The 17,624-nt window shown below is 44.3% G+C and overlaps 1 protein-coding gene across 2 annotated transcripts in view; it reads right to left on the reverse strand.

The window, feature by feature from the left end:
* Window positions 1-15,320, reverse strand: part of LOC130290421 (G-protein coupled receptor 4-like) — a 61,728-nt gene extending 46,408 nt beyond the window's left edge. The window contains exon 1 of one of the 2 annotated variants that reach the window (XM_056538052.1): window positions 15,141-15,320. In XM_056538052.1, the coding sequence (XP_056394027.1) occupies window positions 15,141-15,307 (167 nt within the window). In that variant the 5' untranslated portion in view covers window positions 15,308-15,320. Of the gene's footprint in view, window positions 1-11,969; window positions 12,194-15,140 lie in introns of those variants that run through there. The other variant, XM_056538053.1, reaches the window with a different exon arrangement.
* Window positions 15,321-17,624: the final 2,304 nt, after the last annotated feature.

Here is a 17,624-nt window from a genome sequence, read left to right on the forward strand (position 1 = left end):
ACACAACAGTCTATGGGAGAGCTGTTCGGCTATCTTCGGCGGCTCTCCCATAGAGATATATGGAAGGGGCGGGGGGCATGATGAGCCCCTCCAGGGGAGAGTCAGGGCTCTGTACAGAGATCACGGGGCCCCCCCATCGCTCCGACCCCCCCATGATCTAAAACTTCCTGCAGATAGGGGGGATAGGTTTTTTTGTATGGGACTTCTCCTTTACAGCCTGTACAGAGTCTCAAGTTATAATTCTAGACTTAATACCCGGAATAAAATACCAAGGTGCCCATCTGAAGAGGTTCTGGAGCGGATCACTGGAGATACTCTATACTGCTAAATGTCTGACTGTCAAATTATACTGTCAAAGTAAAGTCTAAAGACATTAGTAAAGCGGAAGGTATAAGAATGGAGGAAGAATAAAACCCCAGTCACTCAACAAACCACAGGTCTGAAGAATAACCACAAGACTGAGGAAATGCTTTTGTGTTTTATTCTTTTTATGAGTGCCCCCCCCCCCCCCTTTTATTTATTTACTACAATGTGTGTGATCAGGGGATAGTTTTGAGATCTTTCCTAGGGTTTAGATGAAGGTAGAAACATGCTGCAAGCCTCGGGGGCCATCATGATCCCAGCTTGCTGCCCCTTGGTCTGAGATGATACAACCTCCAGAAGTTCTGTCTTATTAGCAAAACGGGGTTTGTTACAGTGTGTCACCCCAGTAGTAAGGAGATTACATGAGGAGGAGGAGGTTTGTTACAGTGTGTCACCCCAGTAGTAGGGTGATTACATGAGGAGGAGGTTTGTTACATTGTGTCACCCCAGTAGTAAGGAGATTACATGAGGAGGAGGTTTGTTACAGTGTGTCACCCCAGTAGTAAGGAGATTACTTGAGGAGGAGGTTTGTTACAGTGTGTCACCCCAGTAGTAAGGAGATTACATGAGGAGGAGGTTTGTTACATTGTGTCACCCCAGTAGTAAGGAGATTACATGAGGAGGAGGTTTGTTACAGTGTGTCACCCCAGTAGTAAGGAGATTACTTGAGGAGGAGGTTTGTTACAGTGTGTCACCCCAGTAGTAAGGAGATTACATGAGGAGGAGGTTTGTTACAGTGTGTCACCCCAGTAGTAAGGAGATTACATGAGGAGGAGGATTGTTACAGTGTGTCACCCCAGTAGTAAGGAGATTACATGAGGAGGAGGTTACAGTGTGTCACCCCAGTAGTAGATTACATGAGGAGGAGGTTTGTTACAGTGTGCCACCCCAGTAGTAAGGAGAATACATGAGGAGGAGGTTTGTTAGTGTGTCACCCCAGTAGTAAGGAGATTACATGAGGAGTGGGTTTGTTACAGTGTGTCACCTCAGTAGTAAAGTGGGGCACCTCAAAGAGCGGAGCCAATGGGCTGGGGCCAAGGGGCAGCAAAATTAGCTTTTGCGTAGGGTGGCAAAAATCCTTGCACCAGCCCTGACTAAGAGTATCGTCATGCTGCCCCAAGATAAATGTTCCACACTTACTAGGCTGCACTTATTACCTAGGTAAATATTACTTACGGTGGCCTGAGAGGGTGATCGACTACCCAGATTAATAATGATATAGCTTACATATTGCTCAGAAAGTGCCATATATTGTCATAGAGTGTGATAATAAATACCGCACTCAGTTCACACCATACATTGTGGGTGTATTGTCTTACTATGACACAACCATACTGTTCTCCACCATGACCCTCTTATTCCACCGCTCCAAGCAGATGACTAGTTGTACCCCCTAGTAGAGGGAACATAATCTTCTAGGAGGACACCCCAGGTGATGCCATTTATTGCGGGTTGGGACATTTTAAGAATATATAAAATAACAGAGTTTACCGGCCTGACAGTGCACATAATCCCCCCCCCCCATGCTTTTGTCCCCGTGTTCTCTCAGGGGGCTCCCTGCAGTGTTCTCCAGCAGGGTTACACAATAGACTTTCTCGTACAGGTTAACAGGATTCTACAGAATCACAAAAATATACTGATTTTTTGTATTTCATGAAGTCATCTATTCACCTGTAAAGGCTTCCATGGAATGCTTTATTTGAATTTTATGACTTCACGCTAAGCATTTCTTCAGATACCTTCCCTTTTACGGTAACAACATGTTTGGAGGCTCAAAAAAAAAAAAATAAAAAAAAAAGCCAGTAAATGCCAGTCCTCGCAATATAATCTCTACAGGATTCTGCAGGATATAAGGGAAGCTTTCTTATGCTAATAAGGAATGCAAATCGAGTCATTTGCTGATATTAAAGGGGTACTAGGGAGATAAAATAAAAATGGTTTTCAAATGAACTGGTGCCAGAAAGTTATACAGATTTGTTGATTTATTCTAAAAATCTTAATCCTTCCAGTACTTATCAGCTGCTGTATGCTCCAGAGGAAGTTGTGTAGTTCTTTCCAGTCTGACCCCAGTGCTCTCTGCTGACACCTCTGTCCATGTCAGGAACGTCAGCAGAGAGCACTGTGGTCAGACTGGAAAGAACTATACAACTTCCTCTGGAGCATATAGCAGCATATAAGTACTGGAAGGATTAAGATTTTTATATAGAAGTAATTTACTAATTTACAAATCTGTTTAACTTTCTGGAGCCAGTCAATTTTAACCCCCACCCATCTGGAGTATCTCTTTAACTTAATACCTCAACCTCATTATTTGTAGAAACAAAACTACTAGGATACATGTAAATGTAAAATATGAAATGTATTCAGGTCTTCCTTCACCTGGCAAAAAGATTCAGTTTGTTGCACTAAACCAATATGTGAATCTCTGGCCAAGAAAGAAGGTCTTCTTGTCCTTGAACCCCCCCCCCCCCCCAGACCCTCTAATCATACATCCTAACAGATACTATACCTGATAAATAATTGTTACAGTAAGGTAAAATTTAGGCTAGGTTCACACTATGGAATTTCCGAGTGGAATTCAGCTTTGTTATTCCACATAAAAATTCCCCCACAATGTCTCCTGCAATGTCTCTTGGCTGTCCGGGCATGCTGGGAGGGGGACTCTGCCATTGTTGCGAAAATGACATGAGAGCGGCACTTGCCAAGGTAAAGCCACACATTTCTGAACTGGTCTCTGAAAGACAACAGCAGAAGTCACTGATTTGCAGTAAATATTCATTATGTTTTTGTGCGAAAATCATGTTTTCACGGTTTTGTTCTTTGTTCTTAATGGTTTTGTTCATTTTGTGCACCTATGTATAAATATATACTTAAATATATAACTCCTATGTTTTGAACTAGAAAAAATAAATTAAATTTTTCCAATTAACCCCTTAATGACGCAGGACGTAAATATACAGTATAATATATAGTATATTTACGTCCTGCGCCGGCTCCCGGGATATGAAGCGGGTTCGCGCCGCGATTCTGCATCATATCGCGTCAGTCCCGGCGCTCATCAACGGCCGGGACCCGCGGCTAATACCACACATCGCCGATCGCGGCAATGTGCGGTATTAACCCTTTAGAAGCGGCGGTCAAAGCTGACCACCGCTTCTAAAGTGAAAGTGACCAGGCTGCTCAGTCAGGCCTGTTCGGGACCGCCGTGGTGAAATCGCGGCGTCCCGAACAGCTTGCAGGACACTGGGAGGGACCTTTACTGCCTCCTCGGTGTCTGATCGGCGAATGACTGCTCCGTTCCTGAGATCCAGGCAGGAGCAGTCAAGCGCGGATAACACTGATCACAGGCGTGTTAATACACGCCAGTGATCAGCATGAGAGATCAGTGTGTGCAGTGTTATAGGTCCCTATGGGACCTATAACACTGCAAAAAAAAAAAAAAAAATGTAAAAAAAAAAAGTGTTAATAAAAAGGTAATTTAACCCCTTCCCTAATAAAAGTTTGAATCACCCCCCTTTTGCCACCCTTAAGATTTTTTTTATAGAAGTAATTTACAAATCTGGCACCAGTTCAATAATAGAAATAAAAAATTCCACCGGAGTACCCCTTTAAAGATGGAAAAGTCTACTTTATTTCCCTGTATGTAATGATTTGTTCTTATTTTTGTGCCTGGGTTTTTATTTCATACGCAAATCTGAACACAAAGAAATCCTTACATCCTATAAATAACCGGACTACATCTTGTACTTTCATTGGACATGAGACGGTCCCCCCCATACTAGGTGCTGGGATAGTGAAAACCATCACAAGGATGAGAGAGCAGATTGCTAACCAGGACACTTACACAAAAACTGGGAATTCCTGAAAACTATAAGCCCCCAAGCTAAATTCTGAAGCCACAGGAGGGAACCCCCCAGATACTGCGCAAGTATCAGTGTAAGGCCAATTCCACATGAACATCAGTGAATTTCTGCATCAGTATTACGGCTGCGAGCCAGATTACTAAGCGCGCTGAATCTCATTCTCATTCAGATAGTGACTCCGATCGGCTTATCCTTGCCCCTTATATAATTTTGTGGCCGGACTGAAAACTGCCGGATTAAAAACCAGACGGATCTCGCAAATGTGGTGTAAATACACCATTAGGCTGGAATTCCACTGATGGCATTTTTTATGGTGTTTTTGCAAAAAAAAAAACAATTTTTTTCAGCGAAAAAACGCTGCGTCCAGATGTTAGCTGCAAGTCAATAGTAAACTGCAAAATGCCAGATCCACTTGCCATTTTTCAGTCTGGCGGTTTTTTAAATCCTATTGGTGTTTTTTCAGGCAGTTTTTATTCTTTTTTGGACTTTAGCGATGCAAAAAAGTGATGGAGATACCTTTTTTTATTAAAATTTTGTAGGGTACCATTAAAAATAAAATAAATAAAAGATACAGTAGTGATGGAAAAAAAAATTGTATTTAACGAAATTTATCTTTATTATGAAATTTTTAAACAGGGATCAATTTATGTGGGCAGGTAAAGCACTAAAAATGTAGCCGACAATAATAAAAATGTAGAGTGTGTGTGCGTTTCACTTTTTTTCCCAACATTTTTTAGGTACTACTACTACTCTCAGCATGGAACACACTGTTCCATGATGGGAGTAGTACTACCTGTACTAATAGACAGATCGCCCGTTGTGATCCTCCTGTATAATGTATGGATGCGGCGGCCACTCTTCTATGGTCCCCTGCACTGACGTATATTTACACTTATTCATATTTCCCGCAGAGCTGTGATTGGTCAGATGGTTCAAGCCAATCACAACTCTCTGTGGGAAATATGAATAGGTGTATATATACACGTCAGTGCAGGGGACCATAGAAGAGCGGCCGCCGCATCTATACATTATACAGGAGGATCACAGAAGGTGTCAGGAGTGATACCCGCTGTGATCTTTCCTTAACTGCAGGTACTACTACTCCCAACACGGAGCACACTCTGCTCCATGCTGGGAGCTGTAGTACCTGCATTAATAGACAGATCGCAGCGAGTGTCAGAAATTACACTCGCTGCAATCTGTCTATTAATGCCGTTACTACAGCTCCCAGCATGGAGCAGAGTGTGCTCCATGTTGGGAGTAGTAGTATCTGCAGGTAAGAACAGATCACAGCGGGTATCACAACTGACATCCGCTGTGATCATCCTGTCTATAGCAGAGATGCAGAGCGGCTGTATACAGCACTCTCTGCGCACTATACTCCGGCCGGCCACTCACTCATTCATATTTCCCTGTGATTGGCTGCAACCATCCGGCCAATCACCACTCTGGGCGGAAAATATTAATGAGTGATGTTCTATTCACATCACTGGCCGGAGTACAGAGCAGAGATGTGAGTGCTGTATAGAGCCGCTCCACATCTCTGCTATATTATGGACGATCGCATCGGGTGTCAGACTGATACCTGGGGCGATGTCTAATAGTACAGGTACTACTACTCCCATCATGAAACAGTCTGTTCCATGCTGGGAGTAGTAGTACTACATAAAAAATTTATTTATTTTTTTTAAAAAGAGAAAAAACACATTTAGTTAAATAAAAAAATTTTACATCCCTACTGCATCCCTTTTTTTTTTGCTACCCAACTAATTTTGTACAAAAAAGGCAAATTCCACACAAAAGGTAAAAAGGAAGAAAAAATGCCAGAAAAAAAAAAATACGTAGGGAAAAACAGTGGCAGTTTTTTTCTTGCTTTTTTAAGCCAAAAAAATATAAATGCAGGGCAAAAAACCTCTGTGGAATTCTAGCCTTAGGGTGCATTCCCACAGCGCAAATTTGCAGCACCAGTGGGAAATAAGCTGCGTATCCCTCACTCACTATACACAGGGCTTTCCGGCGACAGCCCTGTGTGTGTAGTGATTTTTGGAGGCGGGGCAGTGTGTCGGTGTGACTGACGCGCGGCTCCTCCTCCAAAAATCACTACATGCATAGGGCTGCCACAGGAAAGCCCTGTGTATAGTGAAGGAGGAATACGCAGCATATTTCCCGCTGCTGCGGCACATTTTGCACAGCGTGAAATACGCTGGGTATACGCCAGGTGGGAACACACCCTTAGGGTGCGTTCACATGTGCGGATTTTCAGCTGCAGATCTGCTGCAGATTTGCTTCGGCAAATTTTGCTGCCCATTGAAGTCAATGAGCAGAAAAATTAGCAGCAGCAAATCTGCAGCAAAGATACGCAAGTGTGAACACTCCCTAAGGGTATGTTCACATGAGCAGATCCTCAGTGCACATTTCGCTGCGACTCGCTCATCACAGTGTGTCTGCTTGTAGCGGCGTATTGCCGTTACGAGCAGGCACATGTAAAGACAGCATAGAGCGGGGCCTTCACCAACAGATCCGCAGCAAAATACGCTGTGAAAATCCACTCGTGTGAACGTACCCTAAGGGTACGTTCACCCGGGCGGATTACTTGGGGAATTTCCGCAGCGGATTTGTTGCGGAAAATCCGCAGCAGATTTTGCTACCATTGACTTCAATGGGTCAGCAGAAAAGCCGCAATAGATACAGATCTGCAGATTATCCTTCAACGGTAGCAAAATCCATTGCGGAAATTCCGCAAGTAATCCGCCCGTGTGAGCATACCCTTACACTGGCATTACCAGCATAGCGCAAGTCCAGTTTCGCTCTGCTGGCATCTGTGAATTTTCACATCACTTCCCAAGCCCGAGACTACGACATTCATGACACAGATTTGGCAGAAGTCTTATAGTGGGAGATTTATCAAAACCTGTGCAGTGGGAAAGTGGTGCAGTTGCCCATAGCAACCTATCAGGTTGCTTTTATTTTTAAAGAAGCCTGTAAAAGCATGAAAGAAGCTATCTGATTGGTTGCCAGGGGCAACTGCACCACTTTTCCTTTACACAGGTTTTGATAAATTTCCCCCATACAAGTCTACTGCATTAAAGTAAATTCAGACACATATACTGCCGTAAAACTGGACTTGCGCTTTAGGGTTCTTGGGCCCCAGCCCAAAAATTTTTCAAGGGCCCCCACCTGCCATGTGACAAAGGGGCAGATTTATCAAAACCTGTGCAGAGGAAAAGTTAATCAGTTCCCCACAGCAACCAATCAGATTGCTTCTTTCATTTCTTTTTTAACCTCTTCAGGACCCATGACGTATGCATACGCCATCACACCCTGGGTCTTAAGGACCCATGACGTATGCATACGTCATGTCTTTTCCTGGTCTCCGCCGCTCACCCGGCGGAGATCGGAAGCGGATCCCTGCTGAAATCCTTCAGCAGGGATCCAGGGCAAACGCCGAGGGGGGCCATGTAGGCCCCCCACGTCGGCGATCGCCGCAAATCGCAAGGGAAATCGCCCTTGCGATCTGCGGCGATACCGGGCTGATCGGGTCTCTGGGACCTGACCACCCAGTAATTTCGCATGATCCCAGCTGTCACAGACAGCCAGGACCATGCTAATGTATAGGAGCGAGGTGGCAAGCCTGCCACCTCCTCAGATCCCCTGCGATTCTTCGCAATCGCAGGGGGGGGGGGTTACTTCCTCCCGTCCAGCCCGGCCCCTGGAAGTCCAGAGAGGACGGGAGGAAGACCGGAGGAGTGCTGGGGCCCGGCCCCGGTACTTACCTCGTCCCTGAAGACCTGGATCCCGGCGAGGAAGATGGCGGCGGCGGCGACAGGTGAGTGGATCTTTAGCCGCGGTCGGGCCCTCTACAGCAATGCACGTCGCCGTAAAGCGACATGCATTGCTGTATTGGGACCCTATATACTACAACTCCCAGCATGCCCAGACAGCCCTTGGCATCTGGGCATGCTGGGAGTTGCAGTTTTGCAACATCTGGGGGTCCACAGTTTGGAGACCACTGTGCCCTTCCAGATGTTGCAAAACTACACATCCTCAGCATGCCCTTACTGTCCAGGCATGCTGGGAGTTGTAGTTCTGTAACATCTGGCCCTTCAGATGTTGCAGAACTACAACTACCAGCATGCCTGGACAGTTTTGGCATACTGGGAGTTGTAGTTTTGCAACATCTGGAAGGGCACAGATTGGGAACCACTGTATTAGTGGTCTGCAAACTGTAGTCCTCCAGATGTTGCAAACTACAACTCCAAGCATGCTGGGAGTTGTAGTTCGGCAACATCTGGCTCTAAAGATGTTGCCGAACTACTACCCCCAGCATGTCTGAGAATGTTTGGGAGTTGTGGTTTTGCAACAACTGGAGGCACACTGGTTGGGAAACATTGTCTGTTTCCTAACTCAGTGTTTCCCAACCCGTGTGCCTCCAGCTGTTGCAAAACTATAACTACCAGCATGCACTGATAGACTGTGCATGCTGGGAGTTGTAGTTTTGCAACAGCTGGAGGTCCCCCCCTTGTGAATGTACAGGGTACATTCACATGGGCAGGGGGCTTACAGTGAGTATCAGGCTGCAAGTTTGCGATGCAGCAAATTTTGCACGGCAGCTCAAACTCGCAGCGGGAAAATCGCTGTAACCCCCCCCTGCCCGTGTGACTGTACCCTAAAAACATTACACTACACTACACTAACACAAAATAAAATAAAAAGTAAAAAACACTACATATACATATACCCCTACACAGCCCCCCTCCCCAATAAAAATGAAAAACGTCTGGTACGCCACTGTTTTCAAAATGGAGCCTCCAGCTGTTGCAAAACATCAACTCCCAGTATTGCCGGACAGCCGTCGACTGTCCAAGCATGCTGGGAGTTTTGCAACAGCTGGAGGCACCCTGTTTGGGATACCACATATGGGGTATCGCCGTACTCGGGAGAAATTGCCTAACAAATTTTGGGGGGCTTTTTCTCCTTTCACCCCTTATGAAAAGGTGAAGTTGGGGTCTACACCAGCATGTTAGTGTAAAAAAATTAATTTTTTACACTAACATGCTGGTGTTGCCCTATACTTTTCATTTTGACAAGAGGTATAAGGGAAAAAAGCCCCCCAAAATTTGTAATGCAACTTCTCCCGACTACGGAGATACCCCATATGTGGGCACAAAGTGCTCTGGGGGCGCACAACAAGGTCCAGAAGGGAGAGTGCACCATGTACATTTGAGGTGATTTGCACAGGGGTGGCTGATTGTTACAGCGGTTTTGACAAACGCAAAAAAACAAAAAAAAAACAAACAACATGTGACCCCATTTCAGAAACTACACCCCTCACGGAATGTAATGAGGGGTGCAGTGAGAATTTACACCCCACTGGTGTCTGACAGATCTTTGGAACAGTGGGCTGCGCGAATTAAAAATTTTGTACAGCCCACTGTTCCAAAGATCTGACAGACACCAGTGGGGGGGTAAATGCTCACTGTACCCCTTGTTACGTTCCTCAAGGGGTCTAGTTTCCAAAATGGTATGCCATGTGGGGGTTATTTTGCTGTTCTGGCACCATTGGGGCTTCCTAAATGCGACAAGCCCCCCGAGCAAAATTTGCTCTCAAAAAGCCAAATATGACTCCTTCTCTTCTGAGCATTGTAGTTCGCCCGTAGTGCGCTTCAGGTCAACTTATGGGGTACCTCCATACTCGGAAGAGATGGGGTTACAAATTTTGGGGGGTATTTTCTGCTATTAACCCTTGCGAAAATGTGAAATTTGGGGGGAAACACATTTTATTGAAATTTTGTAAAAAATTTTTTACATATGCAAAAGTCGTGAAACATCTGTGGGGTATTAAGGCTCACTTTATTCCTTGTTATGTTCCTCAAGGGGTCCAAAATGGTATGCCATGTGTTTTTTTTTCCTGTTCTGGCGCCATAGGGGCATCCTAAATGCAACATGCCCCCCAAAAACCATTTCAGAAAAACGTACGCTCCAAAATCCCCTTGTCGCTCCTTCCCTTCTGAGCCCTCTACTGCGCCCGCCGAACACTTTACATAGACATATGAGGTATGTCCTTACTCGAAAGAAATTGGGCTACAAATATATGTATACATTTTCTCCTTTTACCCCTTGTAAAAATTCAAAAATTGGGTCTACAAGAACATGCGAGTGTAAAAAATGAAGATTGTGAATTTTCTCCTTCACTTTGCTGCTATTCCTGTGAAACACCTAAAGGGTTAAAATGCTGACTGAATGTCATTTTGAATACTTTGGGGGGTGCAGTTTTTATAATGGGGTCATTTGTGGGGTATTTCTAAGATGAAGACCCTTCAAATCTGAACTGGTCCCTGAAAAATTGTGATTTGGGAAATTTTGTGAAAAATTGGAAAATTGCTGCTGAACTTTGAAGCCCTCTGATGTCTTCCAAAAGTAAAAACTCGTCAATTTTATGATGCAAATATAAAGTAGACATATTGTATATGTGAATAAAATAAAATATTTGGAATATCCATTTTCATTACAAGCAGAAAGCTTCAAAGTTAGAAAAATGCAAAATTTTCAAATTTTTCATCAAATTTTGGGATTTTTCACCAAGAAAGGATGCAAGTTACAAAAATTTTTTACCACTAAGTTAAAGTAGAATATGTCACGAAAAAACAATCTCGGAATCAGAATGATAAGTAAAAGCATTCCAGAGTTATTAATGTTTAAAGTGACAGTGGTCAGATGTGCAAAAAATGGCCGGGTCCTAAGGTGTAAAATGGCCTGGTCCTTAAGGGGTTAAAAAGGTCTCTGAAAAATGAAAGAGGCAATCTGATTGGTTGCTATGGGCAACTGGTCAACTTTTCCTCTATACACGTTTTGATAAATCTCCCCCAAAGGGGGAGATTTATCAAAACGTGTATAGAGGAAAAGTTGACCAGTTGCCCATAGCAACCAGATTGCTTCTTTCATTTTTTTTTAAACGCCAAAGTTTTCTTATGTGGCAGAAGGGTTTCTGGTGTTTCTTAAACATAAGAGTCCAGGTGTAATTGCTACCTCTGCACCCCTTTAAGCTACACCCCTGATCACCAGGTCTCTATGTTTATTCATGGTTGGGCCAGGATCTACTGTCGTACAATGCTGTTAGCTGCCATATAAACCCATCCTGATCGACCAAACTATGTGCCAATATTAGGGTGCACGCACACCACATCTTGTGCATCCGGCAGGAGAATTTTAAGGGTATGTTCACACGTACAGGATCCTGCGCAGATCTGATGCGCAGGATTTGTAGCTGCCGATGAGAAGCTGTGCTCAGTCATTTAGTTTACATTGAAATCTGCAGCAGAAAATCTGTGTGGTGGTCGCCTTGTGGGTGTGAATGGTGATCGGGATGTTGCTGTGCAGGTTATAAAGGGTGTTATTAACCCTTGTCAGTCGTGACGCCAGGGTGAGGGTTAAATGCTGTATGTCTTGGCCTATCGCCACCCTTCCCAAGGACGATAGATGTTTGCAGAATAAAGTATTGTCCACAACTAGAGCTTCGCTGAAAACTTGAATCAACTTTACTGAAGATTTTCTGCAACATGCGAACATAAGAACAGTCTTTCTAACAGAGTCTACGAACAGCTTGGCTGAGATTGACCATTGGTTGGGACTTTTACTAAGTTCTTTAGCTTGTAGGAATTTAGTATGCGCAGATCCGCTGGATACAGGGTTATGTTTAGGTCCAGGGTCCTTGCCAACATTAGCGGGGAATTTAGAAATACTCACTGTGTAATTCAGCCGAGGCCGCAAGGCTTTGACCTAGTAATTGTCATTGAAAGTTGCGGAGGTCCTACCTCATTCAGTGACAGCGACCCAAGAGAGAGAATAATGGCCGCAGCTTCCTTATATGGGCAGGGGCTGGCCGTTTGACGATTGGTCCACACCATCTGTCAATCAGTTTCACAAAGCATTGCGGGTATCAACTGGCCTATGAACCTCCAAAGGTCCTTTTCACTAACCATAGAGACTAAAGCTTCGTCACGTGACCTGCAGGTCCTGCGACGCTAGCGTAAGGTAAGTACACTTTCTATATACATTTATACACATTTACAATATATTCACTATCTAAGGGGTGACTTGTGGGAAGACTAAACCTGAGGACCCCAAGGTTCCTAGGAACTCTGACTTTGGGGACCCCTACCAAGGTACTGTATGTAATACGGTACCGGGACACCACATCTGCATATGTGCGAACATACCCTAAAACCGCCTGCTGCTGTATCCGTTCGGTATTCCATTCATTTAAAGGAGGCACACAGAGTCAGCTAGTGTTTCTCGTCTGCTCATTTTCCAACCATATTTGGATTTCGATCTGCACTAAAAAAAAGCAGCACACCACGATTTTCGTTTTGGGTCAAAAGTCAGGTCCAGTCGGAAAATGGGTAGACGAAAGTCACTCGCTGACTCGTTCGCCTCAAATTAAAGCCCAATAGACGTCCACTGGGATTCCACACTTCCATTCACGCTTCAAAATTTCTGCATGGGGATTCCGCACCAATTCCGCACAAGCCAGAAACCACCCAAATGAAGCGGAGGTGCAAAAATTCTGCTGTGTGAATAGACCCTTACACTTTGAAATATGCTTTAAATAAACAGATCATTACCTGGACAATGGGTCATATTTAGCAATGCCGCATTATCAAGCGCCCTCAACACTTTTACGGATGCTTGTAAAGTATCAAAGGCAGAAGGCGTCTCGCTGTGTGACGGTAAACACCATATGATCACCCGCAACTCAGGCCATATACATAAGAAATGTAACCAGTTATTTGACTGCAACACTACTTAAAAGGGGGTACTCCGGTGGAAAACTTTACTTTTTTTTTTTAATGAACTGGTGCCAGAAAGTTAAAAACAGATTTGTAAATTATTTCTATTAAAAAAAAAAAATCTTAATCCTTCCATTACTTCTTAGCAGCTGTATGCTACAGAGGAAATTCTTTACTTTTTTAATTTCTTTTTTGTCTTGTCCACAGGGCTCTCTGCTGACACCTCTGTCCGAGTCAGGAACTGTCCAGAGCAGCATAGGTTTGCTATGGGGATTTTCTCCTGCTCTGGGCAGTTCCTGACTTGGACAGAGGTGTCAGCAGAGAGAACTGTGGACAATACAAAAATGAAATAAAAAAATTAAGATTTTCCTCTGCAGCAAACAGCTGCTAAAAAGTACTGAAAGGATTAAGATTTTTTAGATTTTTCTGGCACCGGTTCATTTAAAAAAAATAAAAATAAAAGTTTCCACTGGAGTACCCCTTTAACACTCCATTCATCTCCAAATGGTGATAAATCTGAACACTCATTTCCTGGGTGAATACATGATTCTGTAGCCAGGGTCAGGATATTTACGCATACGTGTACTTGTCAGAACGCAGTACAATGGCGCCGCTGACATACATCCTAGGGGGCACGCAGGACGTCATGCTTCCGCTATTTCTCAGATCATCATCACTGAATTCCTTTTCCCATCTTACCACATTGGTGTTTTGCATTGGAGTCTGCGCACAGTCTTACAGATCACATTACAACTAGTATGTATTACTGGAATGCCAGTAGACCACAGCCCATAAGAGCAAAACAACATGAAAGAGAAAGAAATGTCACAAGAAAAAGCTCCCTACACAGGGACGTGTTCACACGTGGCAGGTTTGTGGTAGAAATGTCTGCAAATAAAAATCAGTTTCATTCATCTGAATGTTGTTACTTTGGTGGCAAAGCATATTGATTCCTACCACTCCATTAAAGGAGTACTCCAGGGAACTGAACTTATCAAACACCTTTCCCTTATCCTGTCTGATTGCAATGGTCTGACCGATTGGACCCCTGCAATCTCCTGTACGGGGCCCAACCTACTTGACGCTCTACGGCCCCCACCTTCCTGGAACTGACAGTTGTTCAGCCAATCCCTGGTTGCGGTAAGTAGACAGGGCCCCATACAGGCGATCATGGGGGTCCCAGAGGTCGGACCACTTGCAATTGGACACATCCCCTAAACCAGTGTTTCCCAACCAGGGTGCCTCCAGATGTTGCAAAATTACAACTCCCAGCATGCCCGGACAGCCGAAGGCTGTCCGGGCATGCTTGGAGTTGTAATTTTGCAACAGCTGGAGGCACACTGGTTGAGAAACACTGCTCTATAATGTCTTACTTGAAGTATGTTGATGGCATCCAATTTCATATTTTATTGGTTTCCGATGGGTGGAGTTTTTGTATCATCTGGTTTAAAGGGGTGGAAAACAAACTTTTTTTAGAGCACCAGTTGATAAAAAAATAAAAAATAAATAATAGTTTTCCACCGGAGTACCCCTTTAAACCAGATGATACAAAAACTCCACCCATCGGAAATAAAAATATGAAATTGGATGCCATCAACATACTTCAAGTAAGACATTATAGAGCAGTGTTTCTCAACCAGTGTGCCTCCAGCTGTTGCAAAACTACAACTGCCAGCATAGGAGTAATTTACAAATCTGTTTAATTTTTTAGCATCAGTTGATAAAAAAAAATAAATAAATAAAAAAAAACTGATTTGTAAATTGCTCCTATGCCGGCAGTTGTAGTTTTGCATCAGCTGGAGGCACACTGGTTGGGAAACACTGCCCTAAACTGTAGATAGGGGAGAAGTGTTTAAAACGTTCAGTTTCCTGGACTACCCCTTTAAAATAAAAGGGAAACCTTCTCCACACATCTGTGTACATTTACTTACAGGACTTGGTACATACCCTACCAATGTCTGTGTATGTGTATATATATATATATATATATATATATATATATATATATATATATATATATATATATATATATAGCTGCACTACAACTAGTCTGTGAATACAATTTAGAGTCCAACGCAAATAATCCTACTGGTTCTGATAGTAGGTAAAGACACAGCGGAGCACTTACCTGGAGTGGACAGCAGCTGTATGTAGGTAGGTAGCCCCTTCTTCGTGACTGTGTACAGGGCTCATGATCAGCAGGGAAGCAGTAACAAGACACCCAGGTGCTTCAGATTGGGTGGAATGGTAGTATAATAGACCTCCCCTATCCCATCCCCAAACTGCTGCAGGCATGCCTATTCTATGTGATGTTTAGAATTGTTGTCATTTAACCCTTTGCAGCACAGAGAATGTAACACTGGAAGCTACAAGCTGAAAAATCCTTGCTGCAGGCGAAATGTGACATAATATATGGCTATAAAGCAGTGGTCTTCAACCTGCGGACCTCCAGAGGTTGCAAAACTACAACTCCCAGCATGCCCGGACAGCCGTTGGCTGTCCGGGCATGCTGGGAGTTGTAGTTTTGCAACATCTGGAGGTCCGCAGGTTGAAGACCACTGCTATAAAGGGTCAGCCAACGTCTGTCCGGACATGCTGGGAGTTGTAGTTTTGCAACATCTGGAGGTCCCCAGGTTGAAGACCACTGCTATAAAGTGTCAGTCGTTGGCTGTCCGGGCATGCTGGGAGTTGTAGTTTTGCAACATCTGGAGGTCCCCAGGTTGAAGACCACTGCTATAAAGTGTCAGCCAACGTCTGTCCGGACATGCTGAGAGTTGTAGTTCTGCAACATCTGGAGGTCCCCAGGTTGAAGACCACTGCTATAAAGTGTCAGCCAACGTCTGTCCGGACATGCTGGGAGTTGTAGTTTTGCAACATCTGGAGGTCCCCAGGTTGAAGACCACTGCTATAAAGTGTCAGCCAACGTCTGTCCGGACATGCTGAGAGTTGTAGTTCTGCAACATCTGGAGGTCCCCAGGTTGAAGACCACTGCTATAAAGTGTCAGCCAACGTCTGTCCGGACATGCTGGGAGTTGTAGTTTTGCAACATCTGGAGGTCCCCAGGTTGAAGACCACTGGTATAAAATGTCAGCCAACGGCTGTCCGGGAATGCTGGGAGTTGTAGTTTTGCAACATCTGGAGGTCCCCAGGTTGAAGACCACTGGTATAAAATGTCAGCCAACGGCTGTCCGGGAATGCTGGGAGTTGTAGTTTTGCAACATCTGGAAGTCTGCAGGTTGAAGACCACTGCTATAAAGTGTCAGCCATGTACAGTAACCCCCCCGACATGCAATGTCCCCGACATATGATAAAATCGACATACGATGACCTCTCAGAGGCCACCGCATGTGGATGTCAGCATCGACATATGATGCTTTTATATGTCGGGGCCATCGCATTAACTGCTATCGAACAGCGCAAAATGCTTAAGCTGCTGTCGGATAGCAGTTTAAGCATCCCGGGCAGATTCGCTTACCTATCCCCGCTGCTCCGGGTCCACTTCGTGATCCTCCGGCGTCTTCTACATCTTCTCCAGGGTCTGGGCCTCGCTTTCCGGCGTCGTTATTACTAGTGTTGCTGGCGAATATTCGCAATTCGAATTTTATTCGCGAATATCGCATATTCGCGAATTCGCGAATATTCACGAATATAGCACTATATATTCGTAATTACGAATATTCGTTTTTTTTGTTTTTTTTTCACAGTACACATCACAGTGATCATCCCTCTCTGCTTCCAGCTTGTGTGGTGTAAAGAAGGCTCTAATACTACTGTGTGAGACTGGTGTGCGAATTTCCGCTTATGTAAATTTTTGTTTATGCTAATTTCCACATATGTAAATTTTCACATACGCAAAGTTTTGCATATACGAAAATAAAACGAGAATATTACGAATATGCGAATATTCGCGAATATATTACGAATATTCGTCCATATATTCGCGAATATTCGCGAATTCGAATATGGCCTATGCCGCTCAACACTAGTTATTACGTCACTACGCACGCTGCGCCGGTGCAGCAGCGTAATAACGTCACAAGAAAGCAAGGCCCGGACCCTGAAGAAGATGCGCAAGACACCGGAGGATCCCGAAGAAGACACCGGAGCAGCGGGACAGCATCGGGAGCCCCTGGGACAGCATCGGGAGCGGTGAGGATCTGGTGCGGAGCGGCAGGGACAGGTGAGTACAGCTTCCTATACTTTACATTGCACGGATCCCTCAACATACGATGGATTCGACAAACGATGGGTCATTTGGAAGGAATTACCATCGTATGTTGAGGGACCACTGTATAGAGGACATTGTGAAAGCCTGTTCTTTGCTAAAATAAAGTATATGTCCCCTTCGGAAGCGAGTTTAAAAAAAAATATTATAATAAAGTTTTCCAAACAGGATGCCACCAGCTTTTGCAAAACTACAACTCCCAGCATGCCTGGACAGACTTCGGCTATTCTTTTTTCGGACGCCGGAATCAGGATTTCCAGGACAGAAACATCTACTGCAGAAATGTCACCATGTGAACAGAGCAGTAGAATAACATTCAAATCAATGGGACTCAATGGAGAATGTCCATGCGGAATATTCTAGCGGAATTCCAAACGATCATTCCGT

Source organism: Hyla sarda, chromosome 9 (genome assembly GCF_029499605.1).
Source record: "Hyla sarda isolate aHylSar1 chromosome 9, aHylSar1.hap1, whole genome shotgun sequence".
Taxonomy (NCBI): domain Eukaryota; kingdom Metazoa; phylum Chordata; class Amphibia; order Anura; family Hylidae; genus Hyla; species Hyla sarda.